The 23177-nt window shown below is 34.4% G+C and overlaps 1 protein-coding gene across 2 annotated transcripts in view; it reads right to left on the bottom strand.

The window, feature by feature from the left end:
- Positions 1-10086: 10086 nt before the first annotated feature.
- The window catches only part of ZMYM2 (zinc finger MYM-type containing 2), a 94475-nt gene continuing 81384 nt past the window's right edge, over positions 10087-23177 (bottom strand). For both annotated transcript variants that reach the window (XM_036743069.1, XM_036743070.1), the window contains 10 exons: positions 22472-22587; positions 20079-20253; positions 17698-17826; positions 16769-16863; positions 15425-15593; positions 15048-15199; positions 14000-14114; positions 12749-13000; positions 12292-12412; positions 10087-11345 (listed from right to left, as the gene is read on the bottom strand). In XM_036743069.1, the coding sequence (XP_036598964.1) occupies positions 11153-11345; positions 12292-12412; positions 12749-13000; positions 14000-14114; positions 15048-15199; positions 15425-15593; positions 16769-16863; positions 17698-17826; positions 20079-20253; positions 22472-22587 (1517 nt within the window). In that variant the 3' untranslated portion in view covers positions 10087-11152. The remainder of the gene's footprint in view (positions 11346-12291; positions 12413-12748; positions 13001-13999; positions 14115-15047; positions 15200-15424; positions 15594-16768; positions 16864-17697; positions 17827-20078; positions 20254-22471; positions 22588-23177) is intronic.

Genomic DNA, 23177 nt, shown 5'->3' with positions numbered 1-23177 from the left:
AACTTGTTTTGTATGATGTTGCTGATTTTTCACTGTTAACAAAAAAGTGGTTACATCAACATTTCATTGTATGTTGTGCCCACTCTGTGGTTACAGGGTCTTTGTGGTGTATTGACTGGAAGCTAGGTCATATGATTGTCTCAAACACTTGCTACAATAGGATAAACAGCCTTCTTGTCAGCATCACCAGATTTGGGGAGGGAGAGGGAAAGGGAGAAATGAAGGTTGCATACAATTACCTCTCATTGTAAGACTCCTCTTTTACAGAAAACCCTTCACTGTTTAACTGAAAAAAAAAATAACATCCCCATTACTTCAAGTATCCTTTACTATGTAGAAAAGTCACAATGGAGCTGATTCCTCCTCTAAGATAAATCTAAACCTTTCTGAAGTTGAACCACAAGATTTGAAGCTGGAAGTTACCTTCAAGGTTACCCACTCCTAATGTATTGGACAGGTGAAGAAATTCAAGACCACAAAGGTGAGATGGCCTTCTGAAATTCATACAGTGAATTTATTAGTCAGAGCCTAGACTAGAACATAACCCAGGTCTCCTGAATCCCAGCTGTAATCAAATCAGCAAGCATTTCTTACCTATGTGCTAAACCCTGAGAATATGATAAAAAAAAATCATCCCTATAGTGGAGAAGCTTGCTATTGTGAGAGACATGATCATAAATATGGATATTTAAAATACATAAATAAGAGTTTTGGTGGGAAAGCAGGGAGCGTAGCAGCAGAAGGGATCCAGGAAAAGCCTTCTGTGATGTCAGAGCTAGAGATTCTAACAGGCATAACTGAGCAGGGTGCATCTCAAACAGCCAGTGCAAAGGCATTAGAACAGAAATTTTTCTTGTTTTCAGCAAGTTGAAAATAACACAAAGATGAGGGTCATTTCATAATTCCCGACTTTCAAACAAATCCTCATCTTCACACACAGGGAAAAATGGATATGATGCATAACAAATGTATATAAAGTATAAAATGTTATATGAACTTGAATTACTAGTGTTCTTAAAGCTGAAATAGGCTTTGTTTTCTTATCTAAAGGAATAAGCAGACTTTCCCTAAGCTGAAGCATATGGCAGCCAAACTCCAGAAAACACAAAGGGAAAAGATTCCCTTTGCCTCTTGGGTGGCTTTTTCTCTGTAAGATACAGGTTCTAACCCTTTAATATCAATGATCATCAAATTTGCTATTTTCCAACTAAGGAATTTCATTACTCTAATTTCCTAGCACTCCTCAAATAAAAGTCTTACTATTTTATGTGTAGCTCAAGTCTCTCTACCACAATGGGGCCCAGTCTCTTTTCTGACTTCTCCCAGGTTAATTTGTACCACATAATTTGACACTTAATAACATTGTTAATACCTTTTTTAAAGGTAATTTGAGTTCCAGAAGAGACTATTAACTCAGCTTTTAAGTTTCTGAAAGGCATATATATGAATGTATATATATATATATATATATGTATGTATACAGATATATAATGTACATATAGTGTGTGCATGCCTTCCCTATGGCCCCTCATACATGTTAGTCTTTCAGAGTAAAATACTTCCTAAATGGTTTTCTAAATTGAAACCTTAGTAATCATGGAAACTATGGGGATGCCCATCAATTGGGAAATAGCTGAATAGCTTTTGGTATATGAATGTGATGGATGGAGTACAATTGTGCTATAAGAAATAAAGACATGGAAAGACTTAGATGAACCGATTTAAAAGAACCAGAATAATTTATACCATAAAAGTATGTGCATGCATATATGTGTGTGTGTATAACTTGTATAAAGCCATTAAGAGAATGTTTACTTAATTACGCATATTTATTACAAGAAATGTACCTTTTTTTCAGTCAGGTAAAAGGATAGGGGAAAAAGCAGTCTTTTTAGAGATGTAGGGGTACTAAACACGTGAACAATGTTGCTTGTATTTTCAGATGAGCTTTCTATATTATTAGGTTTTTTTTTTAACTTTGCTCTAAAAGACTCCACAGTGGAATTAATCTGAAAATATTTGCAAGATAAAGACAAAATAACATCAATAAAACCTTTTAAAAAACCACTTAGTGAGATAGGTTCATAGAGCTGGAAGCAACATTAGACCAGAATCTAGTTCAAGGGTTAACCTGGAAGATCCAGGAACTTTGATGGGGGAAAAAAAAATTACGTTTTCTTTACTAAAACAAAAATTTAGGATTTTCTGCAATTAGGAATGTTGGAAACATTCTGAGTCATTCATTGGCTTCTCCAGATTGCCAAGGGTTCCGTAACACATACAAAAGTAAAGCCTTGATCTGGTTCAAACCCTCATTTCACAGATAAGGGGTCTGAGGCCCACTGAGGTGGTGCCTTCAGGCTACAGGTTACACTAAATCAGTGACTGAACTGGGACTAGAATCGATGTCTCCTGTCTAGGGTTTTCCATCACATTATTATCTATCTCACTAACAGACCAATAGCTTTGTGCTGTTGCTCTTGAGCTGGTTATATCATGACATCAAACTTAGTTTAATTCAAACATCCAACGTTGGTGAAGCGGCACAGGCTACGTAGCACTATTTGGTATGTCACATACTTGGTAATCATGAATAGATCTAGCTTCTGTCTTTGAGGAGCTTTACAGATTAGCCCAGATAAGACTGTTAGCATAGCATAACTACTCAGAACCCATCCTAGATACCACGAGGCATAGAGAAGCACCAACAGTCATATGCCCGGCCCCAGGAGGCAAGTCTTAAAATACAAAACCTAAAACAAATGAAACCAATCATAAAAAATAATTGTGTAAAGTTGCATAGTATGTTACTAATACTGTAGGTGTTCTGAATGGATTTATTTACAATTAGGTGAAGCAAAGGCAGGACATTTGCTGGGCCACAAAAAATGTGGATTTCAACATGCAGAGAGAAACCAGGGTGGTAATTAAAGGCAAAACTGATGAGTCAGGAATATGGCAGTTGTGAAACATGAAGCCTTAGAATCATCTATAAGTATGTAGTCTAGATGTTCTAAAACGGGCTAGCAAACTATGGCTCTAGGGAATCTAGTCAGCCAGGACGTAAGTTCAGATGTGTCTACACACACACACACACACACACACACACACACACATATACTTTTAAATACAATAAACTTTAAAATGTGAAAGCTATTCTTAGCTCACAGGCAGTAGGCCAGTTTGCCAACCCTTGTTTTAAAATGCCTCTTCTAAGAATGGATTCTAAATTTGAGAACCTAAGGAGACTGTCTTGACTAAAATATAGGATGCGTGCATGAGTAGTGCGAAGTAACATTGGACAGATAGGGTGAGAACTTCAAAACCAGGGACAGTTTAGATTTAAAGCCAGTCATTAAGGAGCTGTGGAAGGTTTTGGAGAAGGCTAATTTGTTGAAATCAATGTTTATGGAAATTTAATTTGGCAATGGTTTGGGTAACAGCCCTGGAGTCTGGAATCTGAGAGGTGGCAGCTCTAGTCATCATCAGCCTTGCAATCTTACTTTATGCTTAGGCCAAATTACCCTCCGTATCTTTGTTCACCCTGCTCTCTGTGCCACAAATACCTTTGCTGCACTGTCAGGTGAATTCTTGGCTACTTGGTTCTTAAGAACCCCAATACAAGCACTCATTACCCCAAGCCTTTCCTGACCTTTACATCATCCTTCCCTTTGCCATTCAGGTCTTGTATGCTATTTTGCTCGCAAAATACTTCCGTATTAGTGTCTGCTCTGTCTTTAAGGTTTCAAACCTACTTTATTGGAAAAGGGTACCACTGGCTAGACAAGTTGATGAAAAATGTGAATATAGATGGCTGGGGGTAGGGGTTGGTTTGGTTGTAGGCACATTCAGTTTTGAATGGACTACAACTGAAAATCACAAATATACAAGATCATATACAAATATGTATTAGCATGTACAGATGCTGTAGTTTGGTTGGGTTTCTAATCTTTTTCCCATAGAAACAGTGGACTACACTACACATACTACGTAATGTGAGAAAATAATTGGCTTCGAGTTAGATGGGTTACTCTCACTGGAACAAAGTGGTAGCTATTTAATGACCAGAGCAAGGTCAGAGATCTTCAGTCATAATAATTAATTTTCAGCCTCTTATTCAAAAAGACCATTATTTAAACAAATAGGCTAACAATCACCAGTCAACTAGGCAAGTTCCTGGCAGAGATTTAAAATACTACCTTTAATTACTTATGGGCTCTGGCTAACCTTACTTTCAAAATTTATTTAACCTCTTCCAGTCATTTTTCATATTTTCAAAATTTTATGCAGTAAAGACTGTGATGTTAAGTGCTTCATTAAAACAAATGCTAACTATTTTAACATTATTCTGGAACCTTTATAAAAGGTTTGTTTTCCCAGGAAAGTATCAATTAAAATTTAAGTACTTTACTAAGTTTTCCTCCATTATGTGAAACTGTCACCTAGGAATGAATCACATACAAAAACCAAAAGATAGCTGCCATACCTACCTCATTTTCCCAACCACTGTAACCCAAAATCTGTATCAGAATATAGGCTCTAGCATTCAGGTAACTTTGCTCAAGGTGTTTGAATGGCCACATAGAGTTAGAAGTATAGAAGGATGAAATTACATCATCAAAACAGGATGGCTGACCAGCTCTAAGTTCAGGTAACAAAGTTAACAAGAATCTCTCCTCCCCTCCTCCGCCTTAGTGCAGATAGAATTGAAAGATACGAGGAGGGAGATTAGTGGAAGCTGTGCCACTCAGAATTGTTCTCCATCTCTAACATTAACATGTAGCATATTTAAAAAAAACAAAAACTTCACAAGTGGATGCACGCAAACAAATCTATGCCAGATGAACATGTTGTTCTGTTATACGCTGGCAGAGTACCTACAGAATATACCCCTGCACCTGTGAATTACTAATTCCACAAGCACTGAATCTTTTGTCCATAACCTTCCAAGACTTAACAAAGAGAAGACTGGAAGAGAGAAACGCTCAACAGCAGTGGCAGGAAAATGCAACATATTTGTCCTGTCCTTCCAGATGGAAAATGGCAAACATTTCTTCATATGCCCAGAAAAGGCCTTAAGATATCCAAGCATCAATGAAGCAGGAAAATGACACCTGGTCATGACTTGCAAATTGTTTCTTTTGGACTTCAAATTCTCTAAGTGGCTTTTTCTATGTTTAGAGGTACCACTGAAATAATGCCCCAAACTTTCATTAATCATTTTCTACTTGTAGTAATTTCCAGCTGACAGACTCCTTTCTGACGAATAGGGACAAGGCACGGGCGATGTAATAAAGTATCAATTAATGATTTAGGTTACCAAGGTCTCCAAAGCCAGGTTACCCATCTACAACTATTGCCCCTACCAAAGGAGAAGCATTCTTTTCCATTACAATTATCTAATTAGCCATTGCAGCCTTGCTAGCATGTGTGTCATTCACGATCCTCCAAAAACTAACACTTCTTAATACTAAAATCGTAAACAAAACTCTTACAAGTTTTATTTAGAAGGTAAACATTGGCATTGCCAATATTCGCAATTCCTAATGCCAGTACACAGAAAGGAAGGCAAGTATTTGTCAACCTTATCACAATGGTATGACAACAGAAATGAAAGCACTGAGGGAGTATGTGATAGAGCACTGGATCCAGGGAAGCTAGGCCCAAATTCTGCCTCTTCATATCTGTGTGGCCTTAAGCAAATCAAACTCTCTAGGCTCAATTTCTGTAAAAGGATGGTGTTGAACTACATGGCCTCTGAAGTCCTTCCAAACATGATCCAGTTTTCACATAATTTTAGAATGTTATCATGTAGGTCTCTGCTGCCATCTGCAGGCTTCCATATAGAACTACAAACTTATAGGTACAATCCACTGATGAGAACTGAACACTCATGCTCAAAGTTAACAGCTATTCCTTTATTTACAAAGTGTCCCTGAAGAGTTGTCCAAGGCTTTTGCACTGACGTCCCACCCCCGATTTTCCATTTGCATACTGAAGAAAAAAATTTCCAATAGTTCAACTGTTTTGGGCCATGTAAAAAGTGTGTGTGGCCGGGGGGGGGGGGGGGGGGGGGGGGGCTTACAGTATTTAAGAAAGGTATGTATTGTAACCCAGGCTGGGCTTTAGCAACTCAAGATGGGCAAGAAATTGCTCTACCATATTCATTCTGACATACTTAAAACATCATCCCTATGACCTGGAAAAGCACCTCTTTGAGTCACACACTTTTGGTCTGACCTCTGGGTCAGAACTCTTTTGGGTCCCCCTTCCATGTCTTTTTAAACTATTCCTACTAGATCAAGGCCCGTTAGCACCACTATTAGAGCCAGACTGTTTTTTTGTGAGGTCGAAATTAAGAGCATAATGGCCTTTTTTTTAATCAGCTGGAGGGGTGGGGGGGTCCCCCTTCCATGTCTTTTTAAACTATTCCTACTAGATCAAGGCCCGTTAGCACCACTATTAGAGCCAGACTGTTTTTTTGTGAGGTCGAAATTAAGAGCATAATGGCCTTTTTTTTAATCAGCTGGAGGGGTGGGGGTGGTTTGAGAAGCCTGTGCTCATTTCTAGTATGCAATGTAGTTCTCATATCAGAAAAAGATCTACTGCTTCCCAGGTTTCGTCTTTCCTTAGCTCCACTCCACAATAGTTCACCTCTCTATGGCACTCTTCTTTGAACCATACAGGCTAACATATGTAATAACACCCAAGAGCTACATCTTTTGCTTTTTATAATTACACCATACACTAGTAATCTGTTTAATAAATGCTTTTTGAAATAACTGCTGGTGAGTTTTCATGTATTGAATTTATTTGTATTTAAAGATACCTGTATAGATCCTTCAAAATTTGGTCCTATACATACATACATTTATGTATTTGTTTATTTATTTGAGAGAATGAAAATGTTTGTGCTATTTCAGGAAACATATTTCTAAGTCCCTAAGACTACTAGATGTATGTAGAAACCTTAAGGATTACAGGTTGTTTGGTTTTTTTTCGCAGTAACAAAATTGTAAGTACAGATTCACAAATCACATCAGAAGCATTAAGTCACATATCTGATGCCTTCCAGTGGAAGTACCTAGCAGCGACCATAAAAAAACAAACAAAAAAAAAAACCTCCTGAATCAATTTGATTTAACCCAACCAGAAAAGTCAATCACTTCTATGTCTAAGATGTAACACTGCTTTCCATTATCTACAATGAGCAGAAACTAAACTTTGTCTGAATATAAATCCAGGTCTATTTCCTCAGGACAAAAATCTGTTAAATATTATTTTACTGATGCTCTCCTTGGACCTATATCATTATTATCTTATCATCTGCGTGTTAAACATTCTCTTCACTCAGTTTGCCCTGACTTCATGAATCACTTTAGCATGTAAGTTTACTAATGACCTTATACTGAGATCTTTAGGACACACTTTATGTAGCCAGAACAGTTACTTCTTGGACCTTTATGACTGCCAACTAAATTTAAGGAGTAGGAGTTGGGCTGCTCAGTTGTTCAAGTAAAGAAAACACAAGGGAGGAGTCTTCTTTTCCTTTACTACATCTACACCTCCAACTTTAAAATATTGCAACTAGCCAATAAAAAGTCTGGTTCTGACTTTGAGAGGTAGATTTTAATATTTAGGCTGTGGCCAACATTTGAATATTTAGGTATATGAAGGGGCATATATTAGTTAACAAGCTGAGAAAAGCTGGTAAAGACTCCACTTCCTCTATGTGTACTGGTTGTGTATAGGTGTGGGAAGAACAAGCAGATCCTGAGTTTAAGGAAAAAGCAGGCTCATTACTAGGAGTTAAAGGAGAAAAATGAGAAATTTCAGTACTAGTAAAATTTCACCTCTCATCCCTTCTATACATAAGCTTTCATTGAAAGCAAGGGAAGAGGGAAAATATAAAGAGCAATCTAGGAAATAGAAGAGCAGCTTATTAAGGGAAAAGTCCAGGAATAAAATTGTAATTGAGGGAGGGAAATTAATTCTTAAATACTAAGGAAAAAAATTTAAGTTTTCAAAACGTTTGTATGTACTGAAGGATGACTGGGAATGCCTTATGGGCGATGCTGACTTACTGGAAACCATGAATAACTGACATATTTGTAACAATAGAAAAATTAAATTTTGCCTTAATAAATGCTTATAGTTTTAGAAAATAAAAAAAATCTTGAACGAATTAGGCCCCAGGCACTGGTGAATGAAAAAACCTAAAATTTCTCAATTTGGGGATAGCTCTTCTATTTATTTTTTAAGTATTATAAATAAACTTAAAAAAAATTCAAATCCCAGTAACTGCCAGGAAAGTACTGAAAACATCCAAATATATAGTACAATATGCACCTTCTTCCCATTCCAGAATTTCACCATGTAACACCATGTAAATTAGCAACAATTTTTTAATAAAAAGAAAACCATGAACCAGTTCTGCAACTTACAGATAAAAGAAACTATTTAAAAACTGAGTATTATTATAATTATAAAGATAATAAACTTCTTACCTAACCAAACCCCTTTAGTATCTTTCACCTGCCTTCTACCAAAAAAAAAAAAAAAAACCAACTTAAAGGAATGAGTTATGGAGACTCAATTATCTAAGGAAACCATTTTACTTAATGTGGAGATGGTAACTTGTACTCAATGATGGCAAAATATACTCTGTGAACAAGCTCCCCATCCCATCCCACCCCATCCCAAAGAAAAACCAACAGCTCTTCACAGCCCAGCATATTTAAGACAATGCAGTCACGTTTACCAGATGCTACATTCAGAAATCACCAAGGAACAACAGAGAACTTCCTTGTCCTCAATGGCATCTATAACTACACAAACAACAATCCAGGAATGAATAGAAATGTGGTTGGGAAGAACCTCAGATTAGTAAAACTTTCATATTATAATTAATTAATTTTGGAAAATTAACAGAACAATTGCTGGGCTAAAATAAAGTTTAGAATTTAAATCCTGAATTGTGTTAAGGTCAGAATTATACTGCCAATTCCTTTCAGAAAATAGATATTTTGAATCATTATTAAAATTTTGAAACAAAAAAGGCTAATGTAAATAACAGTAAGGCAGAGCTTTTTTTGCTCACTGATATGCCAATTATTTACATTTGGGTAACTAACTACATGTTCGATGACATTTGGAAAAAAACATTATTGCCCTTGACAGATTATTAGCACCATATTATGTGGAATAAGAGTATTTGTATCAACCACTTTCTAATGTCATCAGTATGTAGCTAAAGAATAAGTATTTGAAAGATCCTGATTATGATTATCGTTCTGAAAAATGGGAAAAGATTGAGACACTCATTTTTTGCATTATAAATTGGGAACTGCTTACTCAGCTAAATAGAAAAGTAGCAATCTATTTTAGATAAGCGGTATCAAGAGTTGCTACTGGCAACCTGATTTTTTTATCAATAAATATAAACACATTAAGGAATAGAAAAGTTATTGAGACTTATTAAAAATCTCAAGAACATGGAGCATTATAAAGTTAAGTTTCATAGGCCCAAAACAATTCAAATAATCATTGCCTGAGTATATTATCACTGTACCTGTGAACTTTGTCTAAATGATGAATATTCTTGTAAGATATACTAAATATTTTTCTGACAAAATAGGGCAGAATATCCTAGGAATATGTAGCAATTTCTTGGGCACTGTGGAGAATAAGCTTGATTTTCCCAGCAATCACAATAATCTACATTAGTTATCATTGATGTTTCACTAATTATAAAGAAAAGAGTACTACACACATGCTACAAAGTTAGCCATATGTTCTTACTGATCATCTGCAACTAGCATTTTTCTCAGTATCTTGGAAAATGCAATTTTAAACAAACTTCTTTCTTTTCAAAGAAAGGGTCTTAAAGTATGAATTGCTACGCAGAAGCACAAAGCCTTTTAATGCAATCTTCTATAAGAAGTAATCTGAATTTAAAAAGACAATCTAACAGCAGATATGAGTCCCACTGAGATACACCTTAATCCTTTCTTTCCTTGCTCTTTATTATTTATTTGGACTCTAGACATTAATGAGTTGTACTAACAAATATCCAAAGTATCAGAATTACCACACTGGAAATTTTTATAGTAAAAATGTGAGACCATCTTATTTACATGAGCTCAACTTCCATTAATTACTGCTTCTGGGATTGTGTTGCTTAAAACAAATCTATCCAATATAATATCTCATCAGTTATTTTGGGCTGCATGTAAATGAACTCAAAAGATAAATTGGTAAAGTTTCAGATTATTTCAGCTAATACTGCACTGTGGTCCATTTACTATGGGCAAAAAAAACCCCCTCTACAACAGAATGCTAAGGATATTCGGGTACTTATGGTTGGCTAGTGAAAACAGAAGACAGTTACAGCAATTTCATCAGACATTTTTCCAAAGTAAATGTCTTGATGAGTATGTGCTTTAAACTTATAGTCATTCTTTATATTTATTTTATTTATTGGGGCAATGCAGAAAGTCACAAATGAGGAAAGGACACTAAGGTTTTAATGAGGGGAACAAAAGAGTTGTTTTCACCAGTATAGATTCACATTACAGTACACCAATATTGACAGCATTCTTTTGTCTATTTTTGGTACATAAGATGGAATCCTCTCTACATAACCTTGTAAGGCTTCAGAAACTAAAAAGTAAAAAAAAAAAACTATTAGTTTACAGTTTATTTAAAAATTCTGAAAGACACTGCAAGTTCTAAACTTTAGTAGTGCTAACCCATACACAGCCATTCGGTTAAGAACCCAGTAAAAGAGCCCCCTTCCGAGGAAGCTTGGCGACAGTGGAGTTGTGCAATATGGATGTTTCTTACTACAAGAAAAGAAATTACACATGGCACATTCTCATTCATATTTTGTAATGTAAAAAGTTACAAACATACCTAATCAAATAAATAATAAAAAAATGAATTTGAATGTGTTTGTTAAGTATCCTAAAACCACTACATAGAATAATGGCAACTTTCACTCACAGATTATTTACATGGTAATACCCAGTGTGGGTACACTGCTACAAAACTCAAAACAGAAGGAGTAAACTTGAAATGTTTTCCATAATAAAGATCTAGCAGCATGACTATCTAATGCTGTTTTATCCCAACTGCTTCAGAAAAGTTTATTTTAATCCGTGTCTTCATCCAGTTCATAATTGTCTTTATCATAAATATCTTTTACTAAAAGAACCCGTACAAGCATATTTTCCAATGTGTTGCGGTCCAGTGAAGTAGAAGTATACCAGACAGGACTATCTGTTGAACTTGAACACTCTGGTTGCAAATAAAAAATATCCGTTCTTTGATTAAGATTCTGTGGACTATGAGACAGACAGAGAGAGAGAGAGAGAGACAGAGACAGAGAAAGAGAGATTATTTTCATGTAATAAACATATATTTACTTCCCTACAATATTCTCTTTTCCCATTAGAAAACTCAACCAAGAGCCATTAATCTCAGAATGTTGCACTTATTGCTCTAACACTATTTTACAAAGCACATGAGATAAGCACATAGTTACAACATTAAAATCATGAAATAATAAAAATATTTTAAAATGAAAGTCCCATACATACAACAGCTAATGGAAGACAACTACTCTTACTACACTGGTTGCCAGGGCCTCTCTTGCCACTATACTCATCACAAAATTAATTATTAATATGGTTTGACTGCATTGTTCAATCATACATTTAGGAGTTGGCCTAGTTACCTAATCACCATCTGTAATATCATTCCTATAAAAATATAAACTATAAAGTGAACTTCTAGAATAGAATCTGTTTGTAAAATAGGGATTGCCCACATTAGAAAAAGATGGGAAACATCCTAAGGGCTCTAAACTAAAAAGGAAAAGTAACAGGGAATAAAAGACATATTTCTCTGGACTGATACTGGAAAAAATCCTGGTGATTTAAAAAAAAATAGATATAACTAGCTGCTACATTCATTACTCCTTTTTCCAAGTGCTACTGCTTAAAATTGCTTGATTCCCACTTCTGTCTTTTTAAAATAGCTTTGCAAAGATTAATATCACAGAAGTTCAAGGGCAAAAAGGGTAACAGGTATTAATGAGCACTCTAATAATTTGAAGAGACCTCTTAAAGTTTTACTAAGATTCCAAAATTCTCACTTGATTGTGATCTAGAAAAATATGAATGAAAAAATATAGCAGCTCCTGGAGTTTAAAATCCAAATCCCACTCTTCAAGACACGGTCAGTTGACTTCATAGACACTAATATATATTATTATGCACTACTATTTACCTTTTCGATAGGTAGCATTCAAACATTTTCACAGGACATCTAGAAGGATTGGCTGTGTTTTCAATTTGTTCAAATACTGGCTCATCATCTTCATGTTTTCTTTTTCCAGTAGCAATTTTATCTTTGAAAAACAACAATAAGAAAAAAAAAACTTCCTAAGCTCATTAACATAGAGCAATAACTATTTTGTCACTCTAAACTACAACAAAAACAGCCACAAAGACAATTTATAATCTATGGAAACTCATGGGTTTTAAAAACAAGAATCTTTATGTAGGTGAAATTGATAGTCACCATGCTACAAACATTATTTTTGATGACAAGTGGGGCTATGAATTGCTTAAGTTTTATTAAGTATAACCCTTGGATGCCTGGCATATCAGTGGCGTCCCTCAGGCAGACCAAGTAGGGACAACCCTGCCATGAATAGTCCCCAAATGAAAATTGGCTACTCTACCTTCACTATCAGCTCCACACAAGGAAGACACTTGGTATCGAAGACATGCTTTGTTTTCCATTGTTACAGAATTTTTTTTCCACTGCCTAAATACGGTGCCAAAGGAAAGCCTTAAATGTTGCTCCACTGTTTTCAGGCCAAAATATTTAGTGTTAAAGTAGAACAGTGTGTTCAGAAGAGCTACTGGAGAGTGTGATCCTAGCTGTTTAATCCTCCAGAGATAATCTTCTTCAACACGAGAAAAAATTGACCCTTAAAAAAGAATAAGTATTAAAGACAATAGAGGTAGAAACTATATAGAAATGATACAGAGGTATGACCTTAAGAAATATTAATCAACATTCTATCCCCCTCCCCCAAGCCCATATCACACCTCTAAGTAGGATGTATCAATCATGAAGAAAATACCAAGAGATTCCAGGGATTTTTGTCAAACTGACCAAAAAGAATTCCTATCTAAAATTTCAGGTTAATTTAAAAAGGCACAAATAGACAAAAGATGGCCTGCTTTTATGCTGACCATCACCCGAGTCTACTCCTCCCCTTGATTTCATTAAAATAGAATGAAAGCAAAAAAATGGAAACATTTTCCATGAATTGGAAAATGGATGAATAAATTATGGTGTATATTAATATAATAAGGTACTACTAGACATCAAAATGATGAATATGGACTGAAAGATACCGAGAAAGAAGTGCAAAAATAGATGCAGAGAAAAGCAGAAATAAGAGAAAAGACATCAGAAAGCAATGAACAATCTCAATCTCATCTCCTGAGGACTGATATGAAATAACTCCCTTCTCTCAGCAGAGACCTAGTAGTACAGGTGAAGAATAAGACACATAGTAACAGCCTTGGTCAATGTGCTAGTTTGTCTAATCTTACTGTTTATAAAGAGAGAGTTATGGGGAAATGATAGCATCATTTTTTAAAAAAAACATCAAATTTTTTTATTAAGAAGAAAGGAAAATCAAAATATGGCTCCATTCCTTGAGCCATAAAGATATTCATATATGATTTAGGAAAGAATAAGCAAAACAAATAATTTTAAAATAAAAAAAAAATTTCTGCTGTATGATTATAATTAATGGATTTTCTCCGAGTAGAAAAGTTATCAACACCTTTATCTAACATTTCTTTATTTCTTTATTCTATCCTTAAGCTACATACAATTTAATATCTTATACTTATTTATTTCAAATAAGTACACAAAATATTAGGAAAAATATTCATAGCAAAAAGTATATTACCATCTGGAAGTATACTTGGTTGCCAACTTCTAAGGATTTTACTTAATTCTTGTTCAAATGTCTGGTAACCTGGATCAATAAATATGTTGTCTTTTCGATTACTACCACACAAGTACTACAAATTTTAAAGAAATAAGAAAAAAAATTAATTATAGTGGAATAAAAATAGCTAGTTAGGAACATCAAGAAATTATTATCAGAGCTTTACTTCAATAACAAACTTAGCAAAAAAAATCATTTTATTCACTACCTAACTGAAAAACTGAGTAAGAGAAGTAACATATAAAGCAAACAAGATATTGGTGATGCCCTTAACACAGAACCTGGAATATAGTAGGTATTTAACAAATACTTGTTCCCCCACTCTTCCCCCACCCCATGTGAAAAAGAAAATCATTGGGTTTGAGTAATTTTGGCAGGAAATGACCAGTACTTAATGACTCTAAATCAATCATGAATTATCACTGAAGCACTATTTTTAAAAGTTAAAACAATCACTGAGGACTGCAAAATAATGTTCCTATTAGCCAGATACCAGTTTTAAATTTTACAGATTATTAGAAATGAGTCAGAAAAAGTAAGGTGTGAAAAACATACAGGATGATAATGGTCCTGTTAACTTATCTACAGACCTCTCTGTTCTCACCTAACTCAAAACATACACTTCACATCTTAGAGGCATAAAAGTTTGCATTTTGTTGAGAAACTAAGTTTCACTAAGACAGAGTAATTTCTAAGAGTGAAGGTTGTATTGAGTAAAAGCTATGAAAAGTCCATCTCATGAGCCTAGACCAATTGTTTTCTTGTCAGTTACCTCATTTGAATAATGCATAGAACTAAATGAGTTATGGACTAGAATATCACTTGGAAATGAGCTTTAAGTCCAAATTATACTACTCGCCCCACCTCTTCACTACTGCTATAACTAAAAAAATGCTTTCTTAACTCAGCTCACAAAATTACACCAATAACATTCATAAAGCTCAACATCAAAGCTAGCTTTCAGTACTCTACCTTCATATTCTAGGGCTACCACAAAATTACTAACCTCTTGGATGCCAAGGCAAAGATAATAGATGCTGTCAGGTGCATAGTTCTCTCCATTTGGCCTTCGGATTTCATTGACAAAATGGGCCAACCCATAATTAAGTTCAGCTGTAGTGTGAGACAGTATATCCTCTTTTAACTTTACTGACTTAGCTAGAAAAAAATAATATAGCAAAGTGGTTATAATTCATTTATGAGTATTATTTAAGACTGTTTCAGGCCACAATCAAATACATTAAGATACAATTTAATTCATATAGATTTCTTTTTGGTTGGGTTTCTTCTCCCACCCTTCCACCCCTCCATATGAAAATAGCTATCAAAAGCCTAGCTCAAAAGACAAAATTCTAAGGAAACAATCAAAATTAAAATACTCACTGGATTTTAGCTCATCTGATACCAGCAGGTCTTCATCAAGTTGCCTAGTTTTGACCCAGTGTTTCCATGCATTCACACCATAAGTATATTTGAAAGGAAAGCTGCATTCCGAATTATCAGAACTATCATCATGGGACTGGTATTCTGATACAGCTTTTCTCTTTGCTCCCTATTAATGAAACATCACTGTAATTTTTTTTAATTTTAAACCTAAATTCTTTTGAATGTAACAAGTAGCACTTAAAAACAATTTTCAAATTGTTAAGTAAAGCTTGAAACAGTTGCACGTTTTGCTGAATAAAGTAAAATTATGACTGTTTGGCCCCAAAGAAGAAATATAAGAAGACATGCTCCCTACCCACCCACAAAAGTGGGTGATTATGGAATGCTATAAAGACTCAATATTTTTGTTAGCTTTGGAAACTGGTTTCCCTTTCCTTCTAATATGGGATTGTCTCCTGATGGGGGAGGATACACACACTGAGAAATGTAGATGAAATAAAAATAAAACAATAAGATATATATTACAACAAGTTGCATACTTTGAATTAAAAAACATTTCTGAAGTTAAAACTTTTGCAAGATCAAGTTTCACCAACATGTCACCTCAGGAATACCACATTTCTAAAATTACTTCATTTTTGAGAAAATATAATATGCCTTCCGATGGGAAGTTAATGTAAGATAGGAATTATTTTTTAGCAAGCATCCTTAAATGAACCCATAACCTAAAAAATAATTGTACACCAAAAAAAGAAACGAAATTCAAAAAGCTACTGTTGAGACAATAGGTGTGTGTAATCGGGCTCCCTCCAAACAATTATTACTTTTGAGCTTATCACAAAGTTATTGTTTCAATGACCCGTACCTTGAAAAATCTAAATCTAGAAATCTGGAGATAAAATATTTAATGATACTACTGGATTGGCTAACTTAAGTCTGCCTACCCACAACTCCTGGTGGGAAAATTATTGGTCAAACTGATTAAGTTAATTTCTGTAGACCTAATTCTAATAGCCATTTATATTATAAACCACCTTGTACAAAGAACCGATTTTATTTTTTTGAGCAACTGTTTAATTTCAGTATGTTATGAGAATAAATAAAATGTTAAGTGAAAAATAACTTAATTTTTTAAAAATCACAGATGAACCAGATTGAAAACATCCTTGTAATTTTAAAATAACCTATGTATGACACCTCTTGGAAGATTTTTTTTAAATTTAAGAGGAAAAAATTTAAAAGATTGCTTTCTCCTTATCTGAAGGGTATAATAAGACCACATGTAAGTGCTCTTCTCAACAGCCAAAGACGACAATAAAGCAGATAGCTGTAATTTTATACCTTCTTTTTAGACCGAGGTCGTGGCTGCTCCTCATATTCTTCTCCAAAGACAGGCGGCAATAGAAATTCATTTTCCATGTCAAGCTCCTCAGCAGCTAAAAAGTAGATTAAGTTATTTTCATATATAAACATAAGGTGTCTTAAGTTCCAGAACTACAAGAAGAATGGGACTAAGATGGACTGCAAATCAAATGAGCCCTGGCTGGGCAGTGGGTAAGGATGCATTTTCATTCTGCACTGCCCAAGAGAGAGGCCAATCCTTCTCCAAAAAAAGCAGCATGATCTGCTCTTTTATAACCAAATGAAAACTATAATTAGAGACAATTCCAGCATGAAGTCCATAGAAAAGTATTTAAAATGAATAAGGTTAAGAAAAATGTCATGAGCTCTGCAAGACAAGATGCTTACAACTGGACTCAGAATAGAATTATTGATCTAAATTTTAAAACTTCATACATGCCTTACAGTCAAAAGTAATTTCTGACAAAGAATTCACACTGATATGAATATTCTGGTCATTTCATTTTTTATTTTAATTAGATAATACCTACGAATTAGCTAATTCTGCAACATGGTAGGACTTCTTAGGTGGATACATAAAAACTAATCATCTTTTCTTCCTTAGTATAAATATAGTGTCTTGATTTTCCAAGACACAACCTATTCAATCTCCACTACTTTACAACCACTCTCCTTTATCCTAGTGACAACCTAAAACTGTGTTTCTTAAGTCATGCTCATTCAGCTTAACCATTTGTTACTGGTACCAAATGAATCTTCTATAAGGCCTTTTTGTGATTTCTAAGCCAGCCCAGATAATGAGTAAGGGAACCAGGCAACAAAGGCAGTAATGCTACAGTTTTAAGTGAATGAAAAATTATAAAAACAAAACAAAAATATAATGAACATTTATAATGATATTTCAATACCTCTAGGAAAATCAATTTCAATGTCGAGGTCTGGTTCATAGGGAACATCAGGCATATTTGCTTGTGTTTCTGTGTCAGAATTCTTCATGGCATCTGTATCTACTATTACATCTGTTTCAATAATTACACCTGAAATAAGTTTAAAAATATTATACGTGGAAAAAATACTGACACAAAACACATAACACGCTCAAAATTATGAAACCCATCTCCATTCAATTTTAGAAAACAAAATCAAGGGATGGCACTCAACATCAAAGGAAAAAGAACAAATCAGCCAAATTCTCAGAAAATTCCAGAAAGAGTAAAAAAGTTGTCTAAACATACAAAATTTACATTTTCATGAGTAATAATGACACCAACAGTTAAATCTGAAGAGTTTTAACTTCAATCAAGTTAAGATAGCCTTAATATGCGGAGTATTCTGGAAATGTTCCGATTAGTAATACTAAAAATATTTTAGATTAAAATGTGCTATTTCATGTTCCAATGGAAGCACAAATACCCTCACTGAACAACAGTATCAATTATTCTACACTCATTAAAATTTTTTATCTAAACAACCAAACTAAATCATTGAATCCAAGAGGCTCCTAATCAATCGTTTATGGCCCACCTCTTTGTCTTTCACCATTGGCATATAACCTGCCCAATGGACTAGACCACTTCCAATACAGCTTTCACACTTCCTTTCTTACAGGTCCTTCATTTTCACATGGAACAAGAGTTTAGCATCATTTTTTTCTATGCAAACTCAAAGACTTCAAGCTTCTAGTCAATATTTTATTCTGAACTGACATGCTAATGTATGAAGAACTATGGGTAATAATACTATTTGAGGTAAACTTGTCAACCATAATCTCTCTGTAAACCATCATAACAATGAACATTTTTGACCCTCGGGTCCACTCTTCATCCAGTTCATTCAGATGTATATGATGACCATGGAATATATATGTTCCACTACTCTTAAGAACTCCTCATCATCTATGTATGTAGTGTCTTCAATGTTACCTAAATTTATTTCTTATCCACCTGGATATCTATACCCAGCTATCAGGCCAACGGCCCTTGAAAAGCAGCTGTGTACAAGACACAAATAATACAAAAAGAAAATGCATGAGGTGTTCGACGACAAACAGAATGCTGTTTTAATATTCAAAATAACAGAAAAAAATCTCTAATGTAGCTATGAATCAAGCAGATTGGAGAAGATTCAATGTTCTTTGTGGATAATGATTCAGCACACTTCTAATAACAGTTTGGCTTCAGTTGGTATCTGCTATTTATACTCTTCATGAAGTCAGCACACTCTATATTTATAATTATCTTTAACATAAATGCATTCAAAAAATCTCTTTTCACTTATACCTTTAGGAAATCTACAAATTCACGCATACTTCTGAACTACATATACTCTTTACACATTCTCCCTGAATTATGTCACCAAAAGTATTAATTGCAAAACCAACACAAAAATCTGAAGGCTCACAGTTTTAATTAGGACTTTAAGTCTTGATGAGTTATGATTAAGAAGCAGTATGATATAGTGGAATGAATGCTTCATCTACAAAATTCATGTCCATGCAGTGATAAGTCTAAAAAACATTCTATTGCTGTGGCCATCATCATACTACCTTGTTGGCATAAGAAAATTAGCACCTGGTGGCCTATTCTATGATGATGAGCATCTCCTAATTTAGCTAGAATGTAATTTAAGACAACAAAGGCTAAGCTGGCACTCCACTTAGAAAGTAATAAGCTTTCAAGAAACTATTTTGAGGAACTAAGGATCTAAGAAGGGAAATGCCAAATTATTTGTGCTACCTTTACTATTAACTTAAAATATAATTATGCAGATGTACCCCTCTACAGAACAAATTCTATAAAAATAAAAATGCTAAATATTGTAATTTTGTTACCACGAACATTGTTTCGAAGAGGTAAATCAATACCAAAAACAGGGAACATTGGTAAATATGTGATAAACAAAAATTTGTGATAAAGAAAACTGGAGGAGGGAGGAAGGATAGGGGATAGAGAGTAACAGGATTTAAATTATGAGGATGGTTTGGAGTATCTATGTTTGAGTAAGGGTAGCTATGTGAAGCAATCGACTGAGTGACAGGCCTGAAGTTAGGAAGACTCATCTAACCTCAGACACTTAACTAGCTGTGTGACCCTGTACGATTCACTTAACCCTGTTTGCCTCACATCTGTAAAAAGGGCTAAGGAAGTAAATAGAAAATCTAGTGTCTCTAGTGTCTTTGCCAAGAAAACCCCAAATGGGGTTACAAAGAGCCAAACACAACTAAAAAGCAACAAGTTTGAGTAAATTGGCTTATATGACACACACACACACTTCTTACTATTGTACTCACTGTTAATGTCAGTAGCTTCTGTTTTTTCTTCTTCCTCAGATATTACATCTGCTGTCATTGTAAGCAGCTCACCACCAAGGGGATCTGAACACACTTTATTCTTTAATTCTTCAGGTACTACAGGAATTTTTTCATTACTCTCTGATGGAGCAGGCAAAAATATAGGTACTGGCACCTAATAAACCAAAGTATCCATTGTTATTATAACTAAATACTGTTAGTAGATATCTTTTACAGTGAAAATGATTTTGATACCTGATTTACTTTTATTGTGCTACAATGTGTGCAACTTTAAAAAGAACATCTGTTTTTTTTAATTGCTAGTATTTTCCAGGTAAATACATAAATGTTTTTCAAGCATCTAGAGAAAATTAGAAAAAAAAGAGTTTTTTGAAGCTGAATTATTCAGATAGCCAGTGACAGATACCAGCAGTCAACAATGTAATGAACAGGAGATAAAACTGATTTAGAAAGAAATAAAGAAGTTTAAAGTCCAGAATTAAAACCAAAGGCAGGTAATGTCTCAGCATTTGATAAATCCTAAACAACAAAACATTGGGGAAGTGAATTAAATTTAGAAGCTACTGGGGAAACTAGATAACAATATGGAAAAGAAGAGTTATAAAGCACACTGACTTTAGATCCATACCTCATAACACAAACAGAATAAATTCCAAACATAAAAATAAATATTAAAACATATCACTAAAATATTTGGAAAAATGGTATTTGTGGTTCGAAATTATGGAGATGATTTATTCAATGAACAGCATCATCAAGAAGAAAACAAAAGGATCTAAAAATACCAAGAGTTTTCCCATGTTCTTCTGTATTCATTATATTGGTTTTAAAATTTTTTTTTCCTGGTGTTCCCTTTTTTAACTTATCAATATTTCCCCCAGTAGCCTTCTCCCCTCCCCAAAAGCCTTCCCATATAATAAAAAGTATTTTTTAAAACAGACAAAAATAAAGGTTTTAAAGAATTATCAACACTTACCAAAACATTGAAAAACTCTGAAAATATGTACAATGCACATTCTTATGGATCTCCCACCTCTGCAAAGAGGTGAAGACATCTCTTCTCTAAAGTCATTTGTAATTTTGCAACATTCATTTTTATTGTTTTTATAGTTGGTCTTTCCATTTGCATTGTTGTAGTCATTAGATAGGTTATTTTCCTGGCTCTGTTTACTTCAATCTACATTAGTTCATGGAGATCACTCCATGGGAAATTCTCTGTATTCATAACATTTGTAATGTCCTTCAGCACAAAATACTCCATTGCATTCATGTACTATAATTTCTTTAGTCACTTTCCAATCAACAACTACTTTGTTTCCAATCCTTTTCTACCACAAAAAGTACCGCTAAAAATACTTATCAGTATCTTCCTTGGGTATAAGCCTATATCCTCCTTGAGTATAAGCCTAGTAGTCAACTCTAGGTGAAGGCGGTACAGACAGTTTAGCGACATATATTTCCCAAATTGCCTTCCAAAACTGCTATATTGATTCACAGCTACACCAGCAATACATCAGGGTACTTCTCTGCCCACAACCCCTCTAATAATGAAATCTCCTCCATCTTTTGTCACCTTTAACCATTTGCAAGCATCAAGTAAAACTTCAGGGTAGTTTACATTCTACGATACAGTCATTCAGGTATCAAAATTTGTATAGCCTTTAGATAAGCACCCAATCGATAAAGAATCATCTATGTTAACTTCTTTGAACTGATTACAAAGTGAAGTAGGTAGAATCAAATGACTAATATACACAATAATAATAAACTTATACAAAACCAATTAAAAAAACTGCTGCAAATTCATAATGAAAAAAGAGTACGAAAGATGTGAGGTGGCACCACACCTTCTGTGCAGATCAAACACCGTATAGCTAGATTTTTTTTTAATACCTTGTTATTCTTGATGAATGTTTTCCCTCTTTTTTTTTCCCTTCATTATAAAAGATGGCTCTCTAGGAGGTGGCATCGACCAGGGCAGAGGATAAAAGGTTGCAATAAAAAAATGTCAAAATAGACGTCTTATATACCTCAAAGTAATGAATTTTTTAAAAAGTGAAGCTCAATCTGAGAAAAAAATTCTGCCCTAAGTCTTCCAAGAAACAAAATCAGAGAACTAATATTTATGATTTGTACAATTAAGACCCATTTCTCTAATACTTAAGCGGTCACAAGACAGTATGAAACATTCTAAAAGGAAGAGAAATTATCAGTATCATTCAAATTAGGAATGAAGTCATGAGAATGACAAAAGGAACTTATTTAAAAATTTTTTTAAATGGAACGTCCTTCTATTTCAGCAGTTTCACTGTGCTCAATCAAATCAGTATCTTATTTACAAAAGCCTGATGGATCTCAAAGATTTAACTTACTGGAACAGGAACAGCTGTAGGAACAGGAATGTTCTGACTGTACATATGCATGGGCACTGGGATATACACAGGTACAGGTATAGGAACCGGAACATATTCAGTCTTCCAATTGTCTTCTAAAAAGCCAAGATAAAAAGGTTTAGACAATGACATTAAATAGTACTTATGTTAACTGGTAAGAGTCAAATAAATTCAGAAAATGGTAAGATTCAAATAAATGAGTAAATACCAATTAGAAACTCTACCATGTGAAAAAGAAGGCTTACAAAAATAATTAAGGATTGGATCCTCTTGAAGCTCTGATGTTCTTGATGTAGAAGAAGTTATACTTCTCCTGAGACATGCAAAAATGGAATTTAGGCATTTACAACACTCCACTCCCCCAAACAAATGGACACAGACAGGAACTTTTTAAAGTTATTAAAAGTCCTAAACAAAACGTATGGTTGAATGAATAAAACAGTCCATTGGTCAATAGGTTAAAAACAAATGAGCCTAAGGTTTTTATAAAGAATAATGGCTTGCAATACTACAGTTTAAGAGATAAAATTTCCCTGCATTTACTGATTTTATTTTAAGGAATGGGAAAACTGAAATAAATGATTGGGGCAGCTAGGTGGCACAATAAGTAGAGCACCAACCCTGGATTCAGGAAGAAACTGAGTTCAAATTCAGCCTCAGACATCTGACACATTTACTAGCTGTG

This window comes from Trichosurus vulpecula, chromosome 2 (assembly GCF_011100635.1).
Source record: "Trichosurus vulpecula isolate mTriVul1 chromosome 2, mTriVul1.pri, whole genome shotgun sequence".
Taxonomy (NCBI): Eukaryota; Metazoa; Chordata; class Mammalia; order Diprotodontia; family Phalangeridae; genus Trichosurus; species Trichosurus vulpecula.
The sequence above is the reverse complement of the archived record's forward strand: the minus strand, read 5'-3'. Positions and strand labels throughout refer to the sequence as shown.